The sequence below is a fragment of the Lissotriton vulgaris genome, chromosome 2_1 (assembly GCF_964263255.1).
Source record: "Lissotriton vulgaris chromosome 2_1, aLisVul1.2, whole genome shotgun sequence".
Lineage (NCBI taxonomy): Eukaryota > Metazoa > Chordata > Amphibia > Caudata > Salamandridae > Lissotriton > Lissotriton vulgaris.
The window spans coordinates 1,703,364,600-1,703,390,890 of record NC_141687.1 but is presented as its reverse complement, the minus strand read 5'-3'; the positions used below and the strand labels follow the sequence as shown (position 1 = coordinate 1,703,390,890).

At 40.6% G+C, this 26,291-nt stretch overlaps 1 protein-coding gene and 1 pseudogene across 1 annotated transcript in view; one reads left to right on the top strand and one right to left on the bottom strand.

Moving 5' to 3' along the window:
* Positions 1 to 437: 437 nt before the first annotated feature.
* On the bottom strand, positions 438 to 599 carry LOC147733138 (U2 spliceosomal RNA; annotated as a pseudogene).
* A 386-nt stretch (positions 600 to 985) lies between these two features.
* Positions 986 to 26,291, top strand: part of RLF (RLF zinc finger) — a 428,411-nt gene continuing 403,105 nt past the window's right edge. The window contains exon 1 of the mRNA XM_086957683.1: positions 986 to 1,263. Within this exon, the coding sequence (XP_086813809.1) occupies positions 997 to 1,263 (267 nt within the window). The 5' untranslated portion in view covers positions 986 to 996. The remainder of the gene's footprint in view (positions 1,264 to 26,291) is intronic.

Sequence of the window (26,291 nt, the reverse complement as noted above, 5' to 3'; positions counted from 1 at the left end):
CCAGCACTCTGCCGTTGACCTGCTTGTTAACCTTGTTGTAGTGAAATACCTCCCCTTGATCAGAATGGCGACTCCGCTGATCCTTCACACTCATGACATTTAGGGTAAACAATGACACCCCATTGTCTCAGCTGCCAACAGTCAGTGTCTGGTTCCAGAAATGTTCTGAGATTAGGGCTACTGACACCAGAAGGCCTCTTGTACTTGATCTAAGCCAAAAAGTCTGGACGTTTGACAGGCATATGAAGGATATTAGTTAGGCCTGGAGCATCAGTCTACCCAAACACCAGGAAAGATAGAGCGACTAGAGAGAGCACCGTTGCCTAGGTCTAAGATCTGACCACTGGTCCGGAGGGTTCCAATTTTGCACTCCTAGTAAGTGAGCAAACTGACACCAACACGCTGGTGTCCTTCCTCCTGCTTCCTTAAAATTCATATGGGCCTTTACCAAAAATGTGCATATGCAATGCAAATGTATTTAGCTTAAAAGTCTAAGTCGTCCATTCAGCAAACATCAAAATTACTCCCACTTAGCAGTGGTTTCACTCTAACAGGAACAGATACCACACTTGATCTTAGCCAAAAGGCTGAGAAACTTCTGCTGCACTGTTTATTGTCAGTGTCACGCGTGTCCTCCCATTTGGTGTTCTATGCTAATTTCAGATGCATTTCCTCTAGCAGACACATTACCAAGAGGGGCGCTTGTTTGCCGCATGAGTGCCTTCTTCAAAAGCTAATCCATCACGGTAAATGTCTGTGGTCGCGCAGTAGGAGTGCAAATGACACCCCGGGAGACAGACATCCATCTCCAGCACAATAAGGATTCAGTTGAAAATATACATACACACGACATGGCGGACCACTTAACACCCACCTGTCACGTGCTCTTATAGGAAGCCACGCACCAATCCAAAGTAGGCAAAACCTCAACCTGTAGCCTCCCCCTGCTGCTGTGGCGTCATCAGCCGTCGCCCGCCCTGAGGGGCGTCCGTGCGCATGGTCGTCATACACACCATTGGGCAGCAGGAGAAAGACAACGAAAAGAAGTCACATGACGTGTTTGCCTACGCGCTGTTTGGGAGAGGGAAGATGGCGGACGGGGAGGGCGAACCGGATCTGGGAGCCAAAGACGACAACAAGAGGAGGATGCCACCGGAGTTGGTGCAGCATCTACGGAAAACCCTACGAGGCTTGGAGACCCGGCTGCGGGAGCAAGCAGCGTGCGAGGCAGCCACGGTATCATACTGCAAGCGTTTCTGCCAGGTGAGAGGGGCGGGAGGCTAGGAGAGAGACAGAACCGCGCTGCTGCTGGAGGGGGGCGGTGCGGCTGCAGTCTGTCGTTGCTCCCGCTGGGCCTTTGTGTTTTCTGCGCAAAGAATCGCCTGCTTCTGTAACAGCGGGTGGTGCTGGATGGATTCTAACTAGCTCTGTTTGTAGCTAGTTGTTGGCTCTGCAGGGGAGTGATGCCCGTGCTTGTTGGATGTAAACAACATGATGATCAAGTGTACCCATGGCTGCTATTCATGTTTAATCTAAATATCTAAGCTCGGAGAATTCTCACAAATATCCCCTTTTCCACAAGGAAAAGCATAACTCGTTCCTCGAGCAAGTATTGAGTGAAGATTGTATGTGTTGGTGCATTTTAGGCTGACGTGTTTTATTCCTTGCACTGTCATTAGCAAGCTGCATTGATGAGATGATCGTTCATTTTTAACCGGGACCCAACTGCATGTCTGTCATCACCACATAATGCATTTCGTTGTTCAGCTGATGGATCTGCTGATTATAATTACTATATTGTTTGACCATGTTATAATTGAACTAATGGTTTCATTGAAATAAAATCGTGCCTTGGAGTTGCGGCTACCACATATAATTGGTTGATAGTTTAGTTTGCGTTTCCCTGGCTGTGCTACTCTATATAGTGAATTTGTAAACTAGCCTGCTACCGCAGTTTATATGCTGCCAGACTGTTGTTTACGTGTTACGGTAATGCTGTGGTGACAATCGCACGTGTCTGGTGTGCCTAGAATATTTATGTTGTCACGTTGTCTATTGTATGGTACTCGGGGTGTACGTTATATCGTCATTATGTTTCGGAATGTATATGTCACTGCCTGATTTGAATTGTAAATATCTGTGCTTTAAGAACCATGGCAATATCTTTATTTAAATTTTTTTTTTAACACGGGCTTGTTTATTTATTAATGCTATCTTTGGAAGTCTTTTTGATGCTGGGGAAAATCTTTGTCCCTGGGGGTCAAGAGAGGCAATTTCACTAACGTAACGTGCTTTGACTGACAGTTTGCAAATTAGCAGTATTTTCGTTTTTTTGTTACTGGACACTACCTCGCGCCGCTGTTTGTAAATCATTCTTAATTTGAGCCTCGCTACAGCACACGCGGAATTGTCGACCACCTGCATTAATGTGACATATATTTCTACACAGATCGATCTGAGAGCTAACCTTAATGCTCCTTTTTCCTGTGACCTTAGCCCGCATTGTTTCCATTTCAAGAAAAGTCATACGATGGGCAGTTTTTTTTAGACTACTGCAACGCACTAGTACACTTTTCAAATGACTGAAAAATAAGCATCTTTAACACACGCAGTACAATTAAGCACTTTCACAGGTTTGCATCATGGCTCTTCTCTGGTGTTAAAACTTGTGCTGTCGCGAAAAGCGGAGTATGGCTCCCTTATACAACATTTTGCTTGGACAGCATAGTGGAAGGCAGTGGCAGAACAAGTCCAGCAGCAAGACAAGTGACCCTGAAAAACAATTACATAAAAACTGCAGAAACATGTGTATATGTTACTTGTGCTTTGCTCTTTTCCGACCTCATTCAGTAGCTTTGTGAAAATGTTACCTGGCTGTATTCGGACACTAGCTCAGATTACCTGGGAGGTTAACATCCTCCACCAACAGAAGCCATCAGATTTTTTATACTGTGACCCAGCTATAGTAAGGCAATGGGTGAAGTCTATAATGCATTCCAAGTTTCAGATGTGGCGCTCCACCCACTAAAAATTCTGTATTCATGGATGTATACATTTAGCCAAAAACAACAGTTGTTGGACAGAATGCAGAACAATGTCATACATTCACCCCAGTATAGAGATCTGGGCCTAAATCCATCGTTTTTTTGCTCACCACACCACCCCAGTTCAGACATGGGAACAGTCCAGCCCGAACTGCCAAGCCATGTCTTCCCTGGACCGGAATCGAGCATCCTAGGACCGGTTTCTGGCTATCAGCCGTCTTCATCCAAGATAGCTTGACTCCAGTGGTGTGGAGAGCACAGGACTCACATCTGAGCATACCCGTCCCACTCAGGGTGACAAACTGAACTGGGGTGGTGTGGAGTGCAAACAAACGATGGGTTTAGGCCCAGATCTCTGTACTGGGGTGAATGTATGACATTGTTCTGCATTCTGTCCATCAACTGTTGTTTTTGTATGCATTTAGCAGCACATCTATGGAGCAACTCAAGAATACAACTAGGATAAATGTACAAGCAGGATTTATCTATCTGGAAGGCATGTTGACTTGAAATAGGATGAAGACTTTTCAGGAAAGCTGAGAGACATAGTCTCAAACATGGGAGTACAGACAGCTGAATAATCGTTTCAAACTTAATAAACCAATTTCTTCAAAAACCTTCAAGTCCCCAATCTGGTCTCTCTTGAAATCTTTAGGTCGCTAAGGACTATATCTGGATTGAAAGGCACAATAATCAAAACCCTGTTTTCAGAATGCACCAGTAAAAAATGGAGAGATAAATGCAACAATTACTGGAAACGGAAATAGCAGAAAAGAACTGGGGACCAATTGGAGTATCTTATGAAGAAATCCTGACTAAAATGTAGCTACTACAAAATCCTACTCGAATGGCATTGAACACCACAGAAGTTAAAATAAATGGAAACCTAATTCCTAATACTATCTACTGGCGCTTCCACTACAGTGAACGTGACATCAAATTAATACTGTGGTTGTACTCAAGATTCACATTTTTGTTTCCAGGTATGGAACGTCATGAGAGAAGTGTCTGGATATAGCTTTCAAAATATGCCAAGACTTGCTCTTCCATGCAGTGTGCCTGGCATCCCTGCAAATAACAAACCAATTTAGAAGATTGTATCTGTGCTCGCAGTGCCCAAGTCTACATCTCATGGCATTGGAAAATGCACCTTCTTATGAAGAAAATAGCAAAATCGGGGTTGACAGGTTTCAGCCTAATTTACCTTGGCAGAGAAGATGGATTCACAGATGTGTTCTTGTTTGACTGGAATGTTCTTGCAGTAGTCTTTTTATAATTTAATCTTATAACCTCGTATAAGCTTAAATTATAAAAGAGAGCTGCTTACACTGAAGCCATAGATGCTGTGAGGTTAAGAGATGTAAATGTTGTACTGTATGAATGAAGATTTGATATAAACGGTAACAAACATCATAGTGGCCCTGATATTCAATCGTTTGCACTAGATAGGGTCACCTAATCACTACATTCGTAGTTTTTGGAAAGTTATATACTTAGCAGTGTTGACTGACTTACAACATGGTTTTGAATGTGGCTGTTGAGATGAACTACACGCTTGAATTTAGATTGTGGGATTGAAATAGAGGTTTACTGGTTTTGGGGATTTATTTATACAGCCGCTGTATGAAGAGTTAGATTTAATATAAGTTGAAATAGTTTGTTACTGATGACTGATCCTAGTATGATTTTTTCTTTTTTATGTAAAAAGCATTGTCTTGCCAGCTCCAACAATTGTCAAAGACATTTCATGTTCCACTTTATATTTACTTTCTATGTAAAGTACATATTTGCAACCAGGGTCATATATTTGTCAACGTCCCAACTTAATCTGCAGCCAAAGATTACTAGTGCAAATATTTATGAAACTATCCTGGAATCTTCACTTCCTGGCTTGTTTTCAGATGAAATTGCAGACGCAGATGAGTTGTAGATTTTACATAGAAGTTTATGTTAACTTAGGCGTATGACTCAATTTAGTTAATTGGCTTTGAATTATTACTGCACTCTTCACTACATTTTTAAAACCAGCTATTGAGGCCGTTGTTTCTTCGCTCCCTGTAGCATTAGGACAAAATAAAAATATATTTAGTTTCCATTTAACGTTCACAAAGTTACATCAATAGAGTTAATTTTGATCAAATCTGGCCTGCTTGGAGTTAAGTACTTCTTATACTATACCTTGGTAATATTTTGGTCCAACCTTTATAAGAAAATGAAAGGTGGTTTCTTTGCTTCACTTGATTTAAGATTGATGTTTTTCCAGTTAGATGATATTTTATCTGTATCAAAAGTATGGCAATTTATTCTTTTGGTTAATTGGACTAGTTTTCAGCAATGGGCAGACATTTCTTTTTAAAATAATGTTCATGCTGTGGCTTAGATTGAAAATTTACATTTTTGACAGCAGCATTTTAGGGATTCTACTGGTGTTTTGCCAATTTGTTGTAACTTATGCTGGAAAATCTTTTGACTTTAAATCCTGAAAGCTAACTGGAGGTATTTGCCTCGTAAAATGCTTAGTCTCAATGCCATACCTACATCTTAGACTGAGGTCAACATTGGCATAAGGCGCAGTTGCCTTCTCAGAATGCAGGAAGTGTTTGCTTTTTTCTATGGAGAGTTAATTGATCTTGAGGACCAAAGGGACTGAAAAGATAAAACTCATAAAGAAAAGTTTATTTTCATAAAGTGTTTTTGAAAGCTATAGACCATACATACATCGAAGTTTGATCAGAGCATGATAATAGTTTAAAAACTATCTCTGGAGAACATTTAGATTTCAATCATCAGTTGATCTTAATCGATGTAAAAAAATTGCAACACGCTTGGAATCTTTTTGGAGTAGGCCGCAAGCAGGTAAAACTTTTTTTAAATTGGCTAGAATGATTTTATTTTTTAACGCTGATCCGAAGGTTGAAAATTAATGCTCTTGAGCGTATGCTAACAGTTAATTTTGAACATTAAACGTGATTTGCATTTTTTGTCATACTTTGAAAGGCTTGCACGCCCCATGTTTAATAAAAAAATCCTAATTTGAAAAAAAGCACTGTGAGTGACATTCATATGACTGAAAGTATATTTTCTGTGTGTCAAGATCTCAGGCATATTGGTTTTCGAAGAAGGATTGTCTCTTTATTTCCCAGCAGTATTTTGTTCTGTTAAGTGTGATACCTTTTAGAGAGATTCCTTACAGAAATCCCTTCCTAACATTGGGCAGTTTTATCCACTTGATTTTAAAGTATTTTTTTCTTTTGTTAATGTTAACATGCAGTCTATCCACAAATGTCATGTTGGTAGCCCCTCAGTTTGAAAATGTTATAGTTTAGGTAAATGACCAAGACTAAAGATGTCATCTAAAAGATTTGACTTCCAATGTCATGTACCCACGTCTAATCCCACTACACCGATGTAGGTATATTTTCACTTTGATCACGTGTCCATGAATTATTTGTTTCACATTGGGCAACTATCTTATTGGTGACATTCAGTTCGCATGTATTGTACTTTTTCTGGGTATGGCCAAAAGTTGAGGTGAAGTTTAATGCCTGGCTTGACATGTATGCTACAGTTAAATGGTTAATTACCTTCCTTTGGGCGCTTGCAATCTTGTTGAACTGGAGGCTTTTGCTCCTGTAGCAATGACCTGCATTTGCTTTATGCACGCAGCTTGCATACAAAACAATTAGTCATTGATTTATTAACCCATGTCCACAAAATGGACTGCAGTTTTTGTCACATTTATTGCTCTATGCCCCTTTCCTGAAGGCTTCCTGAGTGTAAGTTAATACCAGTAATACATTCAGTGTTGATAATGAAGTGGTTGTAGCTGTGGTTGATTATGTTAACTGTCAATTAAAAAAAAAAAACATTTTCCTTTTCCTTGATACTCAAATATATAGTGTTTCCCATCGAGAAAGTCTCTGGCACAATCTGCATAATGTTTTATTTACTTAGGTGTTTTGATGAGGTATGAAATCCAGTATTAATTCCTAGGCCTTATGATCTATATTCGTGACAGTATATTGTGTTATCCTACATGGCACATGCATAAGATAATGCTGCATTAGTTGCAAAGATGTACATCCAAGCATAGCAACTTTTGTGTGTGTTGTCATGGCTTATCTGCTAGAAAGCGGTCTAGCATTCTGGCAAACTAGATTGTCAGAATTTAACTTTGACAATTAACGTAGTAAGTTGTGCTATTTATGTGTTTAAAATTAGGTTTTTCATTTATTCTGTCTATTCAAGGAAGAACACAAAAGCTTAGTTATGGTGAGGAACTCGTTATTTATTACAACAATAAAGAAATTACTGTAAACTACACACATTTGAAATTGCTAAGTTATCGTTCTAACTGTACATTTTTTCTGTTCCATCCAAACAATAGCATAAGATGCTCACCTCACAACGTAGTGCTATTAAAAAGCTTGACACACCGCATGAACTGTAGCTCGTCCCCTCATCGTGTAGTGCTAGGAGCATTTCATGTAGCATCACTTCTACTATGTTCAGTTTTTGCTTTCCTAACAACACTTATTAAGCTGTAATGACATTATGTATGATAAGTTTGCATGTAGCTTGGGGAGTTATAGTTCATGTGGTGTGTCAACATTTTTGATAGCACTGTATTATTATGAGCTAAGTAACTTATTGTTTGGACGGTGCTAGAAGATATAACTTACAGGTAGGGCTATAACCTTGTAATTTCAAATGTATGTGTAGTTTATAAAAACCTGCTTTTTTTGTTATAAATAATGAATTCCTTACTCCAACTAAGCTTTAACCTTTATTTTTTCCTATTAAATGTTTTTTTTTTTGGTGTAAAACATGAATCTATAGAATCAGAAATTAAAGGTGTCTTTATAGTTGGAAACAGTATTATAGAATTAATTTGAAAAGGAATACCTTTTCTGCGCATGTTCCATGAATATTCTAAGGTATCCCAAAATTATATCAGTATTATTTTGGTAACTTAATAATACATTTATTACTTTGCTGCAGTCACCACAATGTTTGATTTTAGTGTAATCTAGTACTTTTTGTCTGTGTTTAAATCCCATTAACTGTTACTTTCTGGCATAATTCATATTGTCTATGGTTGGTGGCTATTTTTAAGTTCTGGTTACTTTTGGGCTGTTTTGGTAGCCCACATAAAGCAATCGTTTTAGTAATATGTTTTGATGTAATTATGTACATAGTTTGTCAAAATACACAACGGTTGTTCTAACTGTCTAGTTTATACGTAAAGTTAATGAGCAACAATTAAACATTTTTATTTTGTAGGTAGCCAGTACTCAGTACTTCTAAATACTTTTTTGGTAGTACTGTGGTTGTAAAACACCGTTTTATTGGATCAAAACTTTCAAAATTACAGGAAGTAGCCACCCATTTTGTATCATTTACAGTGTGTCTGTAAGGGGAAGGTTGAGGTTTTTCCCTCAAGGAAAATTATTGGTTTTTGCAGGCACCATTGTTAAAACTCTGTGTTTGACAATGGCTGAGGAAGAACATCTTGGACTGCAGCAGGAGGAGAAGGGAGAGGAGATGGGGCTGGTTATCATGCAAGAAGAACAAAAGGTGGAACGCAGTAAGTGCATGAAGGAGTCTTTGGTGTTGCAGTTCTTCACTTTTCCACCTGGGTAGTAGAAAGCAAATGTGTAGCTGGTGTCATGTAATTTGTGCCAGGAAGTTATCTCCTGTGGTACTGGTAGCAGTACTCATTTGTTGCAACTAACATGAGGAAGCATTTGGAGGCCATCTACTCCACACAATTTGCCTGTGCTGAAAGGAAGCGTAAGCTAGAGGTGCAGGAGCCCGCTGCAACAGTATCAGTAGTGGCCACAGCTACCAACCTTGTTTACCCCTTCAAACTCTGCAGTGTTGTGTACAGCTCCATCAGCCATCACTCAATCTGTTATACTCTGTATACTGAAACTGGCACAACTGTGCCAGTCGACTTTTTTGTGCAGGAGTGTGCGGCTAAGGGTGACAGTGGCAGTGTCCTCCCGAACCGCTTGACACCAGCAAGCGTGACTTTGACTTTGATAAAAATTGCACTATCTGTTATATTTTAACTTTAAAATTGAAGCGCGGTATCTTACAGTGTCTTGAGCCATAATTATACCTGATTGCACCAAGGTAAGTCCGCTCGATGTTGTAGCCTGCCCACCCCGGTCCGACTCGGCAAATAGCGCTGTAGAGCGGAGGGCGGGCAGGTAAGAGCGAGACCAGCACAACACTCCACTTCCGCTTTACGCGGCGGGTAGTGGTCTAGCTGTGTAAGAGGAGGGGCTATTTAGCCCTCTCGTCCCCCCTGAGCGCGCAGCGATCGCGCCTGAGACAGAGCCTGATACAGCGCCTGATACAGCGCCTGATACAGCGCCTGATACAGAGCCTGATACAGCGCCTGATACAGAGCCTGATACAGAGCCTGATACAGAGCCTGATACAGAGCCTGATACAGCGCCTGATACAGCGCCTGATACAGCGCCTGATACAGGCCAGAGAGAAGCCCGTCTGCGAGAGAAGCCCGTCTGCGCCCGGACGGGGCCAGGGGCCATGGCGATATCCCCTTTCAATTCTTCTGCTCAAATACAAATGAGGGCGAGTTATTCCTCACAGGACTTGATCTGTTTACGATCTAATTCCCAATTTTCTTGTGATTTTAAAAAACCATTGCCCTCCTGAAGGGCCATTCTCATGCAGGCATTGTCAATTTCAATTTTTAGTTTTAAAAGGCGCTTACCCCAGACCTACTAATATATCCATACAACGCACCACATATAAGCCCACTGAAGTTATTCAGGGGGGATAAACCTGTTATGTAACATAAGGTCTCTAGCCAAACACTTCATCGAGGTATGGGACCTCATTTCCACACATAAACCCGATCTGTGCTTTCTCACGGAGACGTGGCTTAAACCCCACTCCATCCCGGCTATTACTCTTGGGATCCCAGAAGGGTACAAAATTATCAGACTGGATCGTCCCAAGAAGGCCGGAGGGGGAATAGCCATCGTACATAGAGACAACATTACGGTCTCGGTCTTAGACCAATGGTGTAACCCTGCCTTTGAAATGATGGTTTTTAAGATCGGTTCATCTGCCAAACACAGCAGGAAGGGAGCATTAGTTTATCGCCCTCCAGGCCCCACTAAAGGAGTTTCTACTTTATTAGTGGAAGCCCTTGCGCCCTATGTTGAGGCAGATAAAGGTTTTATACTACTCGGAGATTTCAATATCCATAGTGAGAAGAAAGACAGCTTGGAGATCCAATCCTTTCTGACCGACATATCCCTGCTGGGACTGATGCAATGTAATAGTGGACCTACACATTTGGCGGGTCACACTTTAGACCTGATTCTTTCCAATTTCCCTGGCATCAAGTGCTATAAGCCTAAACGGACTAACTGGACTGATCATTTCGTACTTGAGTTTTTGATGTCTAAGAGTGACATATCTTCCAATTACTCTTTACAAATCCCAGTTCGTAGAAGGCAATGGCATAAAATATCAGACGTAAGTTTTAAAGAGGTTTATGCTGCCCCGCATATTCTAGTCACTGACGATATCGACTCTACCCTATGTAAATATAATTTTGCCATACATACTGCAGTGGAGGAGATTGCTCCGTTAAAAATATTCAAAAGTCGTCCTGCAAGGAAACAGGAAGTCTGGTTTTCCGAAGAACTGCGGTGCCTTAAGCGTACTGCTCGGAAAACTGAGAAAGTTTGGAGAAAGTCCCACTTGGAGGAGGATAAAACCAACTATCTGATGGCAATAAACATCTACCATAAAGCCATCCGATTTGCACGTAAGAGCAATGTTACCTCACAGTTGGAGGCAGCAGGCAATGATCCGAAAGTGCTTTTCCAAATTGTAAACACCTTTTTAAAACCAGTGGCTTGTGAAAGTGCAGACATGGCATCCCAAAATCTGTGGAGATATCTCGAATTTTCTTACTGAGAAAATTGATGCTATCTACGAGAAAATAGAGGCACTCCCTCCATCTATAATCAGTCCGGATGTCCATATGCCGGTGCAAGCAGCTGCAGTAAATTCTAACACACTTCTTAATTTTCCTAAGATCTCTCTGCCGGAGGTAAACGTGTTGATCAATAATATCAAAAGTGGGAGCCCTTCTGATCTATTACCAGCTAGACTAATGGGAACAGTGGGGAGAGTACTTGGTTCGGATATTTAGAGCCTGGTGAACCTCTCAGTAGCAACGGGATGTGTCCCCCGGGAATGGAAAAAGGCCTTAGTCCGACCTATTCGGAAGAACACATCCCTCCCATGGACCAACATGTCTAATCTTAGGCCTATTTCCCTGTTGCCATTTCTGGGAAAAGTCATTGAAAAGCACACTAACAAGCATCTGTCAATTTTCCTGGAACAATCGGGAAGCCTTGATCCTTCACAGTCAGGTTTCAGGCCGAAATATAGCACCGAAACCGCCTTGCTGTCGATAACGGACGACCTCCGCATGTACCAGGACATGGGATTTTCCATTGTCCTGGTGCTGCTGGACTTATCGGCAGCGTTCGATACCATCTCGCATAACATCTTGATCGAACGACTGACTGTGAATGGACTCGGTGGCAAGGCACTGGACTGGATAAAGAGCTTTCTCTCCGACCGCACCCAATGTGTCACCATGGGTGATTTCGATCGGAGGAGGTTAAGCTCACCAAGGGGGTGCCACAGGGCTCTTGTTTGAGCCCTACTCTTTTTAACACCTATGTGGCCCCCCCCTGGCAGATATAACAAGAGCCTTTGGTTTCTGTCCAGTGTCTTACGCTGTCGACACCCAGCTGCTTTTTCCCTTCAAATTACTAACTCCGGAGGTTATACAATCTTACTCCGAGGGGATGAAAGCAGTATCCCAGTGGATGTCTTCCAACTTTCTTCAGTGTAATGTTGGTAAGACTGAGGTGATGCTTTTCGGTGATGCTAAGATTCAGTGGTCCCCTGATTGGTGGCCATTAGACCTTGGTCCAGTTCCCGAACCAAAACAAATAATCAAGAACCTTGGGGTACGGCTGGAGCCAGAATTAACTATGAAACAACATGGAAATACCACAGTGGGATCCTGCTATCATGTGATAGGCCTCCTCTGTAGGATATTCCCGTTCCTTCCGGACTCCATTAGAAGAACCTTGGTTCAGGCTCTAGTGATCAGCCGACTTGATTAATGTAATGGTCTTCTGGTATCTGCCAATGAAGAGGTACTAGACCGACTGCAAGTGGTGCAAAACACAGCAGCCAGGCTAGTCCTTATGCCCCCCCCAGATGTCCTTCTAAACCTCTGTTGGATAAACTCCATTGGCTATCCATACGCCAAAGAGTGAAGTTTAAGACTTGCTGCACTATACATAAAGGTTTACATGATTTGGGACCTGCCTATCTGGCTAACAAATTTGTTCCATATGTTCCCACACGCTCACTCAGGTCTAGTGATCAACTGCTGCTGAGGATACCCAAGATCAGCAGGACCAGATTGGGTGGTAGGGCTCTATCGGTGGTGGGTCCTACTTTATGGAACAGCCTTCCCCTCCAACTGAGACAGTGCTCCGACCATCTCTCCTTTAGAAAGCAGTTGAAAACCCTCCTGTTTAAACAAAATTAACTGAGTTATGATCTTTTAGGCTCAACTGATCATGTGGTCTATTGATCTATGCATTCTGGTGTGCTACCATTGTCACGGTCTTTACTTATGCTTGTTTGCTGTCTTTGAGCGCAGAGATACTCCTTCGGGAGTCTATTTCTAGCGCTATACAAACCCGCAAATAAATAAATAAACAGTATCAGTAGTGGCCACAGCTACCAACCTTGTTTACCCCTTCAAACTCTGCAGTGTTGTGTACAGCTCCATCAGCCATCACTCAATCTGTTATACTCTGCATACTGAAACTGGCACAACTGTGCCAGTCGACTTTTTTGTGCAAGAGTGCCATATAGTGGACCAGTATGCAAGTACTGCACTTAGTCTTTTATGTGAGCTAGTGATAGCTCATAAGTTTCTTCCCCATCATCTTCGGGTTTTCTTTTCCCCTCCCGTTTGTTCACCCCCCCATCCTGTTCGTTTTTTTTGTTCTTTTATTGTTCATGTTGGCTTTTTTTAGAAAAGCATTAAAATGTTCCAGAAAAAATCCCACAAACAAAAAATGATGAATAATAAAGATCTTTTGAAAACGACCCAAATATTTAAAATAATAAAGAGCTTGTTAATCATTTACAAATGTTTCCAGGTGAGTGAAAATATTATAGATTCTAATGTACTGCTAAAAGGCAAGTTTACTCTATATCTTGTTAAATTAAATACTCACAGCAATCAGTCATTTGTTAAGCGCACTACATACCCCTGAGGGTCTCGAGGCGCTACTGATCGAACAGACATGTCTTTAGTGTTCTCCTGAAGGTCAGCAGGTCTTGGGTCTGTCGTAGTCTCAGTGGGAGGGTGTTCCATGTCTTGGCGGCGAGGTGGGAGAAGAATCTCCCTCCGGTGGTTGTTCTTCGGATGCACGGGACGGTGGTGAGTGAGAGGTCGGCGTAGCGTAGCTGGCGGTTGGGGGTGTAAAAGGAGAGCCGTCTGTTGTAGTAGGCTGGGCCGGTATTGTGGAATGCCTTGTGTGCTTGGATGAGGAGCTTGAACAATATCCTCTTGTTGACTGGGAGCCAGTGCAGGTTTCTCAGGTGGGGGGGTGATGTGGCGGTGTCGTGGTACTTCGAGGATCAGTCGTGCCGAGGCGTTTTGGATGCGTTGAAGTCGATTTGAGCTTGGTCGGGGCTCCCGCGTAGAGGGCGTTTCCGTAGTTGAGTCTGCTGTTGACGAGGGCCTGGGTGACTGTCTTTCTTGTATCTGTCTGGATCCATCTGTAGATCTTGCGGAGCATGCGGAGGGTGTTGAAGCAGGAGGAGGAGACGGCGTTGACTTGTTTGGTCATTGAGAGCGTTGAGTCGAGGATGATTCCCAGGTTGCGTGCGTGGTCCGTGGGGGTCTGGGCTGCTCCCAGTGCTGTTGGCCACCAGGAGTCATCCCAGGCTGACGGGTTGGAACCGAGGATGAGGACCTCTGTCTTGTACACTATAGTACAGTGAAGTGTTGAGACTATTTCAGCTTATGCGTTTGTTCGGTTAAGTTTTCAGGGGATTATTTTTGGATATGATGTTAATATCAATATTGGAGTAAGTAGATTGTTGGTGAGTGGATTTGCGTGCAGCGTTTTGTAATATGAGACTCTCGTATGCTATGTTGCCATGGAGGGGTGTACTGAGGAGTTGGTTCATACATTTTAGTGCCATATGTCAGAGTGAGCTATGGTGTGATACCGTTTATTGCTGTGTCTTATACTTCAGCGGATGGTGGTGTAGTGCAATCACACAACCTGAAGTACAGTGCCATGCAGCATCATAGAGGGACATTAAAAATATGTAGGTTACATATAAAAAAAAATTCAATTGTTTTCCTTTTTATGTGTTTCTCAGATAGAAGTAACATTTCTGTTACATTGGTATGCCATGCCAGTAGTTAGAATATTGAAAGTTCAAGATGGTCATATGGTAATAGTCATTTTGAAACACAGGGGAGAAACAAATCTATTGGATTGTGAAAATAGACAATTTGATGCAGTTAAGTTAGAAATACACATTGATTTTTTTTTTATTCTGAGTACATCGGTGAATCGTCACAATTACATATTTAGTTGCCATTATTGAACAGGGGTTTGACACAAGTTCTAATGTACAGTTTGGACACATATTACATTTTGAATGAAACTGATTTGCAGTCCAGTATACAAATCTTTCAATTTATGTAATACTGGAGCTTACATTTTGGTAATGGAATCCATCATGTTCCCAAAAATATCTTTCACCAAAGAGGTCAGAACTCTGAAAAGTCTTGTTAGCTCTTATTTGTAGAACAGCCAAACAAAATTCTTGATTATTTTGCTATTCGTCGACGAAAGCTGAACATCACCTCTTCACATATCTACCATAGCTCTATGAAGCATATGTGGTTTTTAGACTCAATTTGTTGATGAACATTTAAGGTTTTTGCTGAAAGGTTGCTCTACATGTTGAATTTGTTTTTTGACTAAGTATAAACGTAGGTTGACAATATGTGCTATTGCACATAATATCATTTTAAACTGATGTCTTGTAATTTCCGTGTGTCTTTGTTTTTTTTCTTGTTAGGTTGCTCAAAATACTCTTCATGATTGTAGTTTTGTGTGATTTTTCTTTTGAAACACTGTTTAGGTGTTTGGGATATATTAACCATGATGAGAAGCGTATGTCTTTCGCAAATGATTGCTTTCCCTGACACAGCTACTGCCTGCATTCATTTTTGTATATTTAAAATCGAAAATATTTAGTCCAGTTATTTTTTTCTTGTATGTGAGACCGCGCAACGTATGGCATTCCTTCTTTGAATACGGTATAGGCAATTTTAACTATTGCATAATCTAAGTGTAGTCCTTGTGATGTGTTTTTTGTAACCGCATAAGCCAAATAAAGAAGAAACTGTTCTCTTTGAATATATCAATCTTTGATAAGAATCTTGGTGCACGTCGAGATCTTTCTTTGCTCCTAAATGTGGTAACATTTAAACCACTATAAAATCAATGTCTTAAGGCCTGATTATGAGGCCTGTGGACCTCATTTCGCAGCCCCTTTGAAGGGATCAGGCCATCAAAGGTATCTTCGGTAGCAGTCAGTCAAACTGGATTACGATGAATGCATCACATACTCCAACTGACGGCTGAAAGACCTCCGACTCAGACAGCGGCAGTCTGAGACATCCAGTATCCATAGAGCTGTACAGTGATTTCTGACCACCGCCCGGATTACGATGTGGGTTTCCGACGACCCGACAGGTGGCCCGACTGGATGGCTCGAGTCGTTGAAAACTAAGGAAAAGAGGTGAATGCTCAGCAGAATCCTACCCGGCGAAGCCAGCGTGGATCACTTACTCCAAGTCCCTCCTACACCTCAGCAGCTGCACCCCGAAGTGGACGGTCCTGTGGGCAGCGGAATCCAGGTAAGTCCTCATGTGGCATGTATCCCCATTGACTGGACTGTCTACATATCGCCACACTCCAGCAACTGGATGCATGGTGCACCCGGCTTCTCTGCATGTTTGCCATGTATGTGTACAACTGCACGTTACCTGTGCATTTATACCCACTTGCAGCAACATGTCTGTGGAGTTGTGCACTGCTGACAATGAGACCTCCAAAGAAGCAGCAGTTGCATCGTAATACGGCAGGTGGAGCTTTCCTGATCGCTGCGCGGTCGAACAGGTGGTCTGACCGGCATCATAATCAGGCCCATAATTCTTTGCAGACATCTGAACTTGCACTACATATCCAATGGCTTTATTTATGAGCCCCTTTTCTACATGTAAATTGTGACGTTAAATAACATAACAATTTTTACACAGATGTTAATCTTTATCCAATCCCCCGGTACGTGGGCCAGATTGTTCCATATTTTGTAGCTAAACATTTGCTAATACGTGTGTTCAGTCTGTAACGCTCTACTTTCTTTACAAGGGAGATGTATAATGATTTGTTTTTCAAGAAGTACCATTTCATTATTTATTTAAGCACATTCTTCAACAGTTGGCATTAAACAAACCACAGGCTGCGATTGTGAAAGAAAATAATGCATTACTTCAGCGGGCGAATGAAGGCTAGGCACAGTGTACTTGTATGTCGTTTTCTTAGCATAATCTTATCTTTTTCTGTTACAATGCCAAGGCGAATGTCTTGTAATATCTTGGCATATTGTTCATCAATATTCTGCCTTGCATTCTGATTTAGTTCTTTATATGTAAAATTCAACACATGTTGGCATTCCCTGTTCTTCTCAAAGAATTGCAACTATGCTTCTGCAAACAGAGTTTTGAAAATTGTTTCACCCGTTACAGGTCAGTTGTAATGAGTCTCCAAAAACGATGACTTGTTTCCCTCCATAGAGGACCTCAAAAGATGTTTTTCGTACTTCTTGTATCAACATAAAGTTGGAAACCATGCAGACTTCTTCATGATTAAAGTACTAGTCCAATGAGATTTTTGTTTTTGGTGGTTAAGAGTGAAACATAGCCTGAAATTTGTAGTTGAAATATCTGCAAGCATTGACAGGATCCTAAGAACATAATTCAGCAGGTGTTTTGCTTTTTATTTCTGCAATATTAGCATTTGCTTTCAGTTCAAATTGTGGCAAATGGTCTTATATATTGTCACCCAGCTTAAAGTAATAGAACAAGTAGAGGGTCCTATATTTCTGAGCAAACGTTGCAATTTCCTGACAAAAATGAATGTGAGAATTAACTCATAAAAGCTTTTACAAGCAGCATTAAAAACCATTAAACATTTATATTTTTAAAAAATAGTTAATAAAAAATGCATCAGTTACATTATCACATAACATTTTGCAGATAAAAATGCAGTATAAACACTCTGATAGTGACCTCGTCTTAATTCATCTGTCTAAAAACTTTTGTCTAATGGACCATGACCAGCCAAGAAATTTGGAGGTGGCTGTTACTATAAACAGTGAAGGTGAAGGACTAGTACGTATAATTGTTAAAGCCACGACACTACTGGTCGTACCTAAGTTCTTACACATAGGAGTAAGCCAGATGCGTCTGGGCTCTGCATAGGATTTGCATGCGAATAAAGTGTCCGATTGTTTCATCATGCACTCCACAGGATGGACAAGAACTATTTGATGGGTCTCCCCACCTGCCTGTTAAAGATCTGAGGGGAAGAGCACCTGCTCTAATCTGGAAAAGCAACTTCCTATCCCTCTGGCTAGTGATGATATACTAGTAATGTTCGAGGGTGGGGAGAAACTTTGCTTCCAGGAATTTTCCCGCCATAGTCTCTGGGCTAGTTTCATTCCAGGTTCGTTCGACCACCTTCTCCCAATAGATCTCTTTGAGATTAGTCTTTGTTGGAAATGAGGCAGCCTCTGGATTTTCCCATAGCTTATAGAGGCCAAGTGCACCCAACATTTTTCTAAGTTCTTTTAGCCATCCTATTTTGTGGAACACATCTACCTTAATTATGTCCATGAATCCCTCGGCATAGTGTAAGAGTTCAGGTGTAGTCCAAAGTCTACGCCAGTACATAATAGGTCTCAGTCTTGCTAAATCAGTTAATGCCTTCCTGCCCAGATCGTATCTAAGCGGCAACAAAGGAGTGCCCTTGGGGAGGCTAGTAATAAGTCGTAAGAACTTATTTTCCAAAATTTGCAATTTCCCAAGGTTCTCATAGCCCCACAGCTTGGCCCCATAAAGTGATGATCCTAGGGCTTTAGCCTCATACACCTGGAGCACAGGTTTTACTGGTTTTGTTAAGGATTTTCTGTGCTCAGAGCCAATTGCACCGGCTATTTGCCTGTGTCTTATAGTTGCAGTGTCTATATGTTTAGTCCATCTTAGGTCATTTGATATGTGAATTCCCAAATATGTAAAAGCATTAACAATTTCTAATGGGCGATCGTTCATAACAATATGAGGTTTACGGCCTCGAGATGGGTTAAAAACCATTAAATTTGTTTTGGACACATTGATTTCCAGTCCATGGTCCTTACAAAATTGATCAAAGATTTTTAAGGCGCGCTGTAGACCACTCGGAGTCTTGGATAAAATCAGAGTGTCGTCTGCAAACATTAAAATCGGTATCTTAGTACCAGCCAATGATGGGGCATCAACGTTTTCAGACAACATACGGGAACAACTCCATTTATATACAGCGTGAACAGCGTGGGGGACATTGAGCATCCTTGACGTACCCCTCGCTCCACAGGGAAAACTGGAGTGACCATACCATGTCATCCCCACTGGATCCTCGCAAAATTTGCCTCATGGAGCCTCATTAACATTGTTAAAAGTTCTTCTGGTAGACCCAGATTCTTCAACACGTAAAAATTAATGTGTCTCTCACGTAACTGGTGCCCATGTAAAGCGCTCTGATACCTTTTGGGTCTAGTTTGCACTATACTGAACTCCACAAAAAAAATGTTTTGTCTTCGAATCCAAAATTCCTTTTCTTGCTGACATGCCATAAAGTTGATCAAGTTATAGTCTAGATTCTCATCTTTCTCATGCACCTTTTCAACAAAATCCTGTACTTTTCTGTTAGTAAAGCCACTTTTAATTTGCATCACACGTGCAACAGCATAAGAAATGACTGAAATTTCAGTTTTGTTTAGTAGTGTGAAAATGTAACTGTCTTGAAAGCGTGGATCCTCTGAATGTAATCTTGTTGTTTGGTACTATAATAGTCCAATTTGTCCTGGAAGAGCATCTCATCATCTACCTTTCCCAACGGGGACTAAATGTAGATATTGTCTTCTAGAGTTTTACCCCAGAAACTTAATTGGCTCTCATCTGATACAGTTCTAAAGCATCACCCATCTTGTCGCTTGAGTGTAGTGGGTGTATACTGTAATGTTCATATATTTTGTTCAGCATGTTTCTGATTTACCGGCTCATTGTCCAGTAGGATTTTCTTTTCCAAATAAAGTATGTAGATGAGTTATTAATGTCTAAATCCTTTCTAATATATATTGATTTTCTGAAGGTAATGTATACCTTTTTGAATTTGGTCGATGCATATCATTTCTTACAATTTTTTTGTTTTATTTTTTGTGGGTACTCAATCGACGAAAACCACTAAAGGTTCCCCTATAATGCGGTGTAACCCAAGAGTGGTAATGTAATTGTTGAAATCTAAAGTGTGCATTCTAATTCATGTTGCTGAAATTAATGGATTTTCTGCTGGATTCAGAATAAAAACATCTGTACAGTTAGTTATTGGTATCAGACACTGCAGCAAAGTATTTACTTTGTATATAATCTGTAATACAGTTGACTTGTGCTGGATTTGAGTGAAATAGAGATCGAGTTCAAATTGCATAGATGGGGTTTTCAAAAAAGTAATGTGCGCACACATTTTCTTAAAGTTGAATGATATGTTGGGAGCATTTTGATGTGATGGAAAGTGGTGTCCTGTGATTTATTTTTTAACAACATAAATGTAATGTAATATTTTTAGGCATTAATTCTTTTTTTAATGTAATAAAAATGCCCTTAGTTTCAGAATGGATGTATGTTGAATATTGCAAATAGAATAGCAACATCTACATTTTTTTAGCAATTTTTTTACCTCTGTAAATCGCCAGTTGATATATTATTTTGCTTGACAATTTTCTTTCTATCCCTACTAAATTTCCTTGCAAGACTTCATAACCACCTCCTTCATATGTGACAGGATGCAAATATTCTGTTGATAGTAACTCTCGTCATGAAAGGATGATTCAGTACTTGACTTGCATCTCCAATTTCCCTTGAAAATGCTGCATACGATTACTGCCAGTTCTTTCTTGAGCAGTTAATGAATTTTACAAGTTGAAATTCATAATTAAAATAAAGAGTTTACTGTTCACAAATGCTTTTTCAACAATTATGGTAAACATATTGTTTCTGTGCAAGTTTGTCTTTTTTGCTTATGAAAGGAATTGTTTGAAATAGACTTGAGAGGGCACATTTTATAGTGCTTTGTAGTAATAGTTTTAATATTCCCCCCCCCCCCCCTTGTCAGAGTGAATATTTTTTCAGAATCGTTAGCATGTTTGTTGTTCGAAGAGCTTACTGGTAATTGTGCTCTGTGTGGCAATGGTTTTCTATTAACCATGGCCTATTAATGTTAAAAGGTTTTATTACGGTCTTAACATTTCTAATACTTTTACAAGACGTCTCCGCCTTCTCTGTGTTTTTGTCTTGTGTGTCTTCTGTACAATTTCATGTTTTTGCTTCTCCTGGTAATGGTTTGTAGGCATTGTGTAAGTCGTCAGTAAATCTGTTTAAAAGACAGAGAAAAATAGTTTCACTAATAATGAGCCTATTACAAGAGTTTCATCTTGAAATATTTAGATAATGTATAATATGTAATTATTCTGCAGTTAGTTTGATGAAGAAATAGAGATGTATTACTTCCCAATAGACTGCATAGTGGTTTAGGTTGTAGCAGTTATTTACTAGTATTGAACTGTGTTTGTACCCAGTTAGTGTTATTAACCAATTAATCTAATTGGGGATTACCCCAGGAATTGATCAATACAATAATATCTTTATACAGCGAAACATGGGCCAGGGTGAAGCTTGGATACGGCAGCAGAATATCATCAAAGATAAAAATAACGAATGGTTTAAAACAAGGCTGCGTCCTTTCACCATGTCTATACAATCTATACTTCGCAGATTTAAATAATTACCTGCTAAATGGCCATCCGCCCAAACTGGCAAATGAGTCAATTCGGTTCCCACAATATGCGGATGATATCGTGGTTGTGAGTCAAACCCCAATAGGACTGCAAAGAGTCATAAACAAACTGACTGATTACTTTGACCTTTTAAGCTTGGAATTAAATAAAAAAAAACGACTAGTAGGCCCCAGAGCAGGGAACGCAAATTGAGGAAATAGGCTCATATAAATATTTAGGCATTAAATTGGGCTGAAGGATGACTTTTATGGAGCAAAAAAGGGATATAAAATTGAAAGCCCAATCATTAATTTTTCCCTACAAACAGCTCTATTAGAAATTGCAATGCCCCTCACACAGCCATCTCTTGAAAATAATAGCAGCCCAATTGTTTACAACTCTGTCCTACGGCCTGGAAATTTGACATGGTCAAGAAATTGCCATTTTAAATGAACTGCAGACAAAAGCATATGAAGCAGTTTTTAATCTCCCTAAAGGAGCATCCCCAGCACAGGTACTCCTGTAATTTGGCCTCCAGAACCAGGAATACCAAAGAAAAGCAACATTTGTAAAATTGTGCTGGAAATTTAGAGCATCAGAACCTGGATCACTGAATAATTTATGCTGGACCAAAATACAATCTCAATGCGACTTAAAAAAAAAAAAATCAAAAAAAAAAAATCATGGGGCGATGTTTTTACGAACAGCACTGGATGTACTAGAAATGGACGAAGCCTGGAACTGAAAGTTGGAGAGAACAACATTTAATACAGCGTGTAATGTCACGGCCAAGAAACTGTCATTCACGGAAGACAAAAGAAGATTGACTAAACAACGCCACTCCTGGACTGTAATAAACTCGTATACTACACTAAAACCTCAACCCTACTTAGTGGCGCATTTTCGGCAATCCTTAAAAAAGAGGTTCACTGCATACAGATTGGGCGACTATATTTCGAAGGATTTAGTTCCTACTTGGAAAAGAAAACAACAAATTGATAATTGCCGTCTGTGCGGATATCGTAAAGAATCAATATGCCATTTGATGTGTGTTTGCGACACTTTAAAAGCAGAAAGAAGGAAACTGCTAATGGCACCTTTTTGAAGGACTTACAAATTCGTACCTGCAGACAGGCGGTAACAAGCTGGATGGGGGGGCTCTTCCAATATTTTAATTTGTCGGGCTGTTAAATTGATGACCCAAGTGGACTAGCTCTTATTGAAAGCAGATAAAGAATAAATGCTAGGGGTGGAACATCTTAGGAATTTTTTTTGAACTGTAAATATTTTAATGTTTTATGAAAATACGTTTTTAGATTGAGATTGTTTTATAAATGTTATAAATGCTTTATGGTTGTGAGAAAAGAAATAAAGTTGTCTTTTGACTGACTGACAACTAATCTAAGCTTTACTTCTTCATTATGTCTACTTTCCTATTTGGTTTAATTGTCATGTACCCAGGCTGTGTTTCTAGTACACTGTAACAACCAATCACATAATGCTTTATTTGAATATTGTATTTCTATTGGTTTTCATTATCTTGTGACCATAAATAGGTGTTTCACTTGCCTATCTACTACTTATGAACCTTTTAGATGTAAATCTAGTTTCTTTTTTTGACATTTGTGATTTTGGTAGTGTTGTGCTAACGTTTTGTGACACAAAATGAATGGAAACCAATGATTACACGCCGTTAAATTGTCAATGTTAAGTTTGTTCCTATTGGTCAATCATCTATCCATGTATACTGTTCCTTATTCTTGTGTGTGTGTTTGAGCAAGATAGTCAGTGTTTGGCTTGTTGGGCTCAGTTTTATTTGTTGAGCCAGAGAGCATAAGAGCTGATTTTAAGCTAATATGAGGTTAAAAGGAGTAGACATTGCATAGATTGGTGAAACGGTTTGTGATTTAATCAGTTTCTCACTCTACGTTCCTCTGTTAGTGCAAGTGACTGTCCACACTTTATGATTATCCACTGTGAGCAGAATGATATAGCCACCTAACTGGAGTTAGATTATAAATTGAGATGAAACAGACCTTTTACAACGTCATGTCTGTTTTTAAAGACACATTTTGAACTCTCAGAGAAAGTGGAAGTGGTGTACTTTAGATAAAGATGTGGAAGTGGTGTACTTTAGATAATGTAAAGTTGATAAGAACTCTAAGGCATGTTCACAAGACTGTCTGCATCCCTTAGATATCATGGAATGTCTTCCAGTTTGATATAAAATATTCCAATCCACTACTCAATTGTCCAAATAGTGTGCTTTCCTTTTCAACCCTAAAAATCGGCTTATTAAACATATGTGAGTGCTTCGATTTTTTTTTTTAAAAAAAGGCTCTTTTAAGAGCTACTCTTATCTGCAACTTACATTTTTTATGTATACCATGGGTGGGGAATTCCTATCTCCCGACGCCCGAGACATCAAGATTTCTTACAAGGGCAAGAGGTTTTCATTTCTATTTTGTCCAAAGGACAAGTAGACAGTCTTACGGTAATCTGATACTCAGCTGTTCAACCCTGTTGGTCACAGCCAGTTAATAAGTAGCTCTGCAAAGTTTATTGGCAGTGAAAGGGTCAATGTAAAAGCTGGGGTCTGCATTTTAATTTCCCAAGAGCAGAAGCAGAAAATGATGAAGCTGAGTTCAAAGTTGCAGCTCTGTATAATACTTCCACAGCACTGAAGTCTTTTTGCTTTCTCCCCGAGGCTCATGTGTGGCTTTCAGGCCCTCCCCTGGTACTTTCATTTTCTTCGAGCACAAAACGAACATGGAGCTTCTGCAGCTCCAGAACACTCACATAACTGGAAGGTAATGTTATCAGCCTCTTGGCTCCTGCTCAGACTTGAACCTTGTGACCCGCTGCCTTTTAATCTGTACTTCACCCTTGGGCCTCAATCGGCCCCAGGATCTCTCCTCACCCTCGCCTCCGTGGGCCTGCAGTAAAGCACATGCTTTCCCTTATCATCATGCTCTTGCACAACCCTCCTTTGCACTTTGCTTTTACTGTGCTCCTTATGTTTCACCCAGTGCCTGAATTTGCTAATCCCACCCCCCTCTGTTACCCCCTCTGACTGCCCTGACCCGCCCCCTTGGCCTCTCATATCCTGCATCATCCAGGGCTTCCAATAACGCTCAATAGTTTCCCCATGGGGAATTTATGCAGTCTTCAGGCACACCCTCATGCCTGTCCTTGCACTGGGCCTCTCCTCTCACTTCATGCGTGCACCAGGGGCATCTGAACACCCTACAGCAGCTGTAGGGTTCTTCATGGGCCACTTATTTCTGCAGGTCCAGACAAAGGTTCATAATTGACGTGAAAGGATATATACATGGATGAATGAGTTAAAGGATGGATGTAAGGATGGATGAGTAGATGGATGGATGAGTGCAAGGGTGAATGAATGGATGGGGTGAAAGTGGATGGATGAGTGAACGGATGAATGGTTAAATGAAAGCGTGGATTGATGGATGAGAGAGAGTGGATAAATGGATGGCGGAGTGGGTGTATGGATGGCTGGGTGGAAGGATGGATAGATTGATGGATAGAAGGGTGGTTAGTTGAGTGAACCGGTGAATGTAGGGATGAATGAAAGGGTGGATGGATATGAGGAAAAAAGAGGATGGTTGGGGTGAAAGATGGAAGAGCAAAAGGACGGATGGAGGGATGAGTGAAAAGGTGAATGGATATGAGGGAAAAGAAGGATGGAGGGGTGAAAGATGGAAGAGCAAAAGGATGGAAGGATAAGTGAAAGGGTGGATAGAGGGGGTGAAAGTGGATGGATGAGCTAAAGGATGGATGTATGGATGAATGGAAGGAAGGAGGGATGAATGAATTTAAATGATAGATCTAGAGCTGGAAGGATAGGTTTGGACCGGGGAATTGTGAACCTCTCTCTTTAGCAGCTACAGTGGGGGTGGAGCTTTTAATGGGCCTCATCTTTCTGCAGCTCAGCAGCCAAAGGCCCATAATTAATGTGTAAAGGAGAGTGAATGGATGAATGGATGAATGGATGAATGGATGAATGGATGGATGAATGGATGGATGGATGGATGGATGGATGGATGAGTGACTGTAACTGGCTTACTAGATGGAGGAATGAGTGAAAGGATGGATGAGTGATGGGGATGGTGGATGGGTGTGTTGATGAAGGAAAGGGTGAAAAGATAGATGGGTTGCAGGGTGTATTGATGGATGAGTGAAAGGGTAAATTGATGGATGAGTGGAAGGATGGATGAGTGAAAGGGTACATTGATGAATGAACGGAAGGATGGGCCGATCGCTTAGATGGATGGATATGGTTCGGGATGGATGGGTAGGTTTGAATATGGATGGGCAGGCGGATGGATGGATGGATCAATGAACAAACAGAATGGGGAAAGTCTGATGAAAGAATGAATGGATACCAATGTAAAGGTGAAATGCTAGATATTAGGTGAAGGAAATGATGAATGGGTAGATGTGCAAAATAAAGAAATCACTAGTCTTCGAAACCTTCTATAATCTGAGCCTGACATAACCAGAGAGGCTATTATCCGAGCTCTCTATAATGAGAATGCTGCCCTTATTTGACGGTGTACTACATGGCACCAAAGGGACAAGTGGATTTAGTTACAGGACAAGTGGATTTATAAAGCAACCTGTCCCATGGACAAGTAGATATTTTATTAAATTCCACACCCCTGTATACAGTTGTTTTCCTCCTAGTACCGCAGTACTTCCTAGATACTTTTGCAGTAGTACCACTGTGCTGCGTAAATTAAAAAATTTGTATAAATCTCTAAAAGTACCCGCTAAGTTGGGTACACTGGCTGAATCCTTCCTATTGTGTATATAATACCAGTAAGCACCCATGTTTCTCAATATGACATAGAACATAGCAAATGTGTGTTGCAAACAAGATGGCAGCCTTTTCATTTTTTAAACTTTCATTAGCCAATCAGATTGCGTTTGAAATTTGTTTTAAGCTGA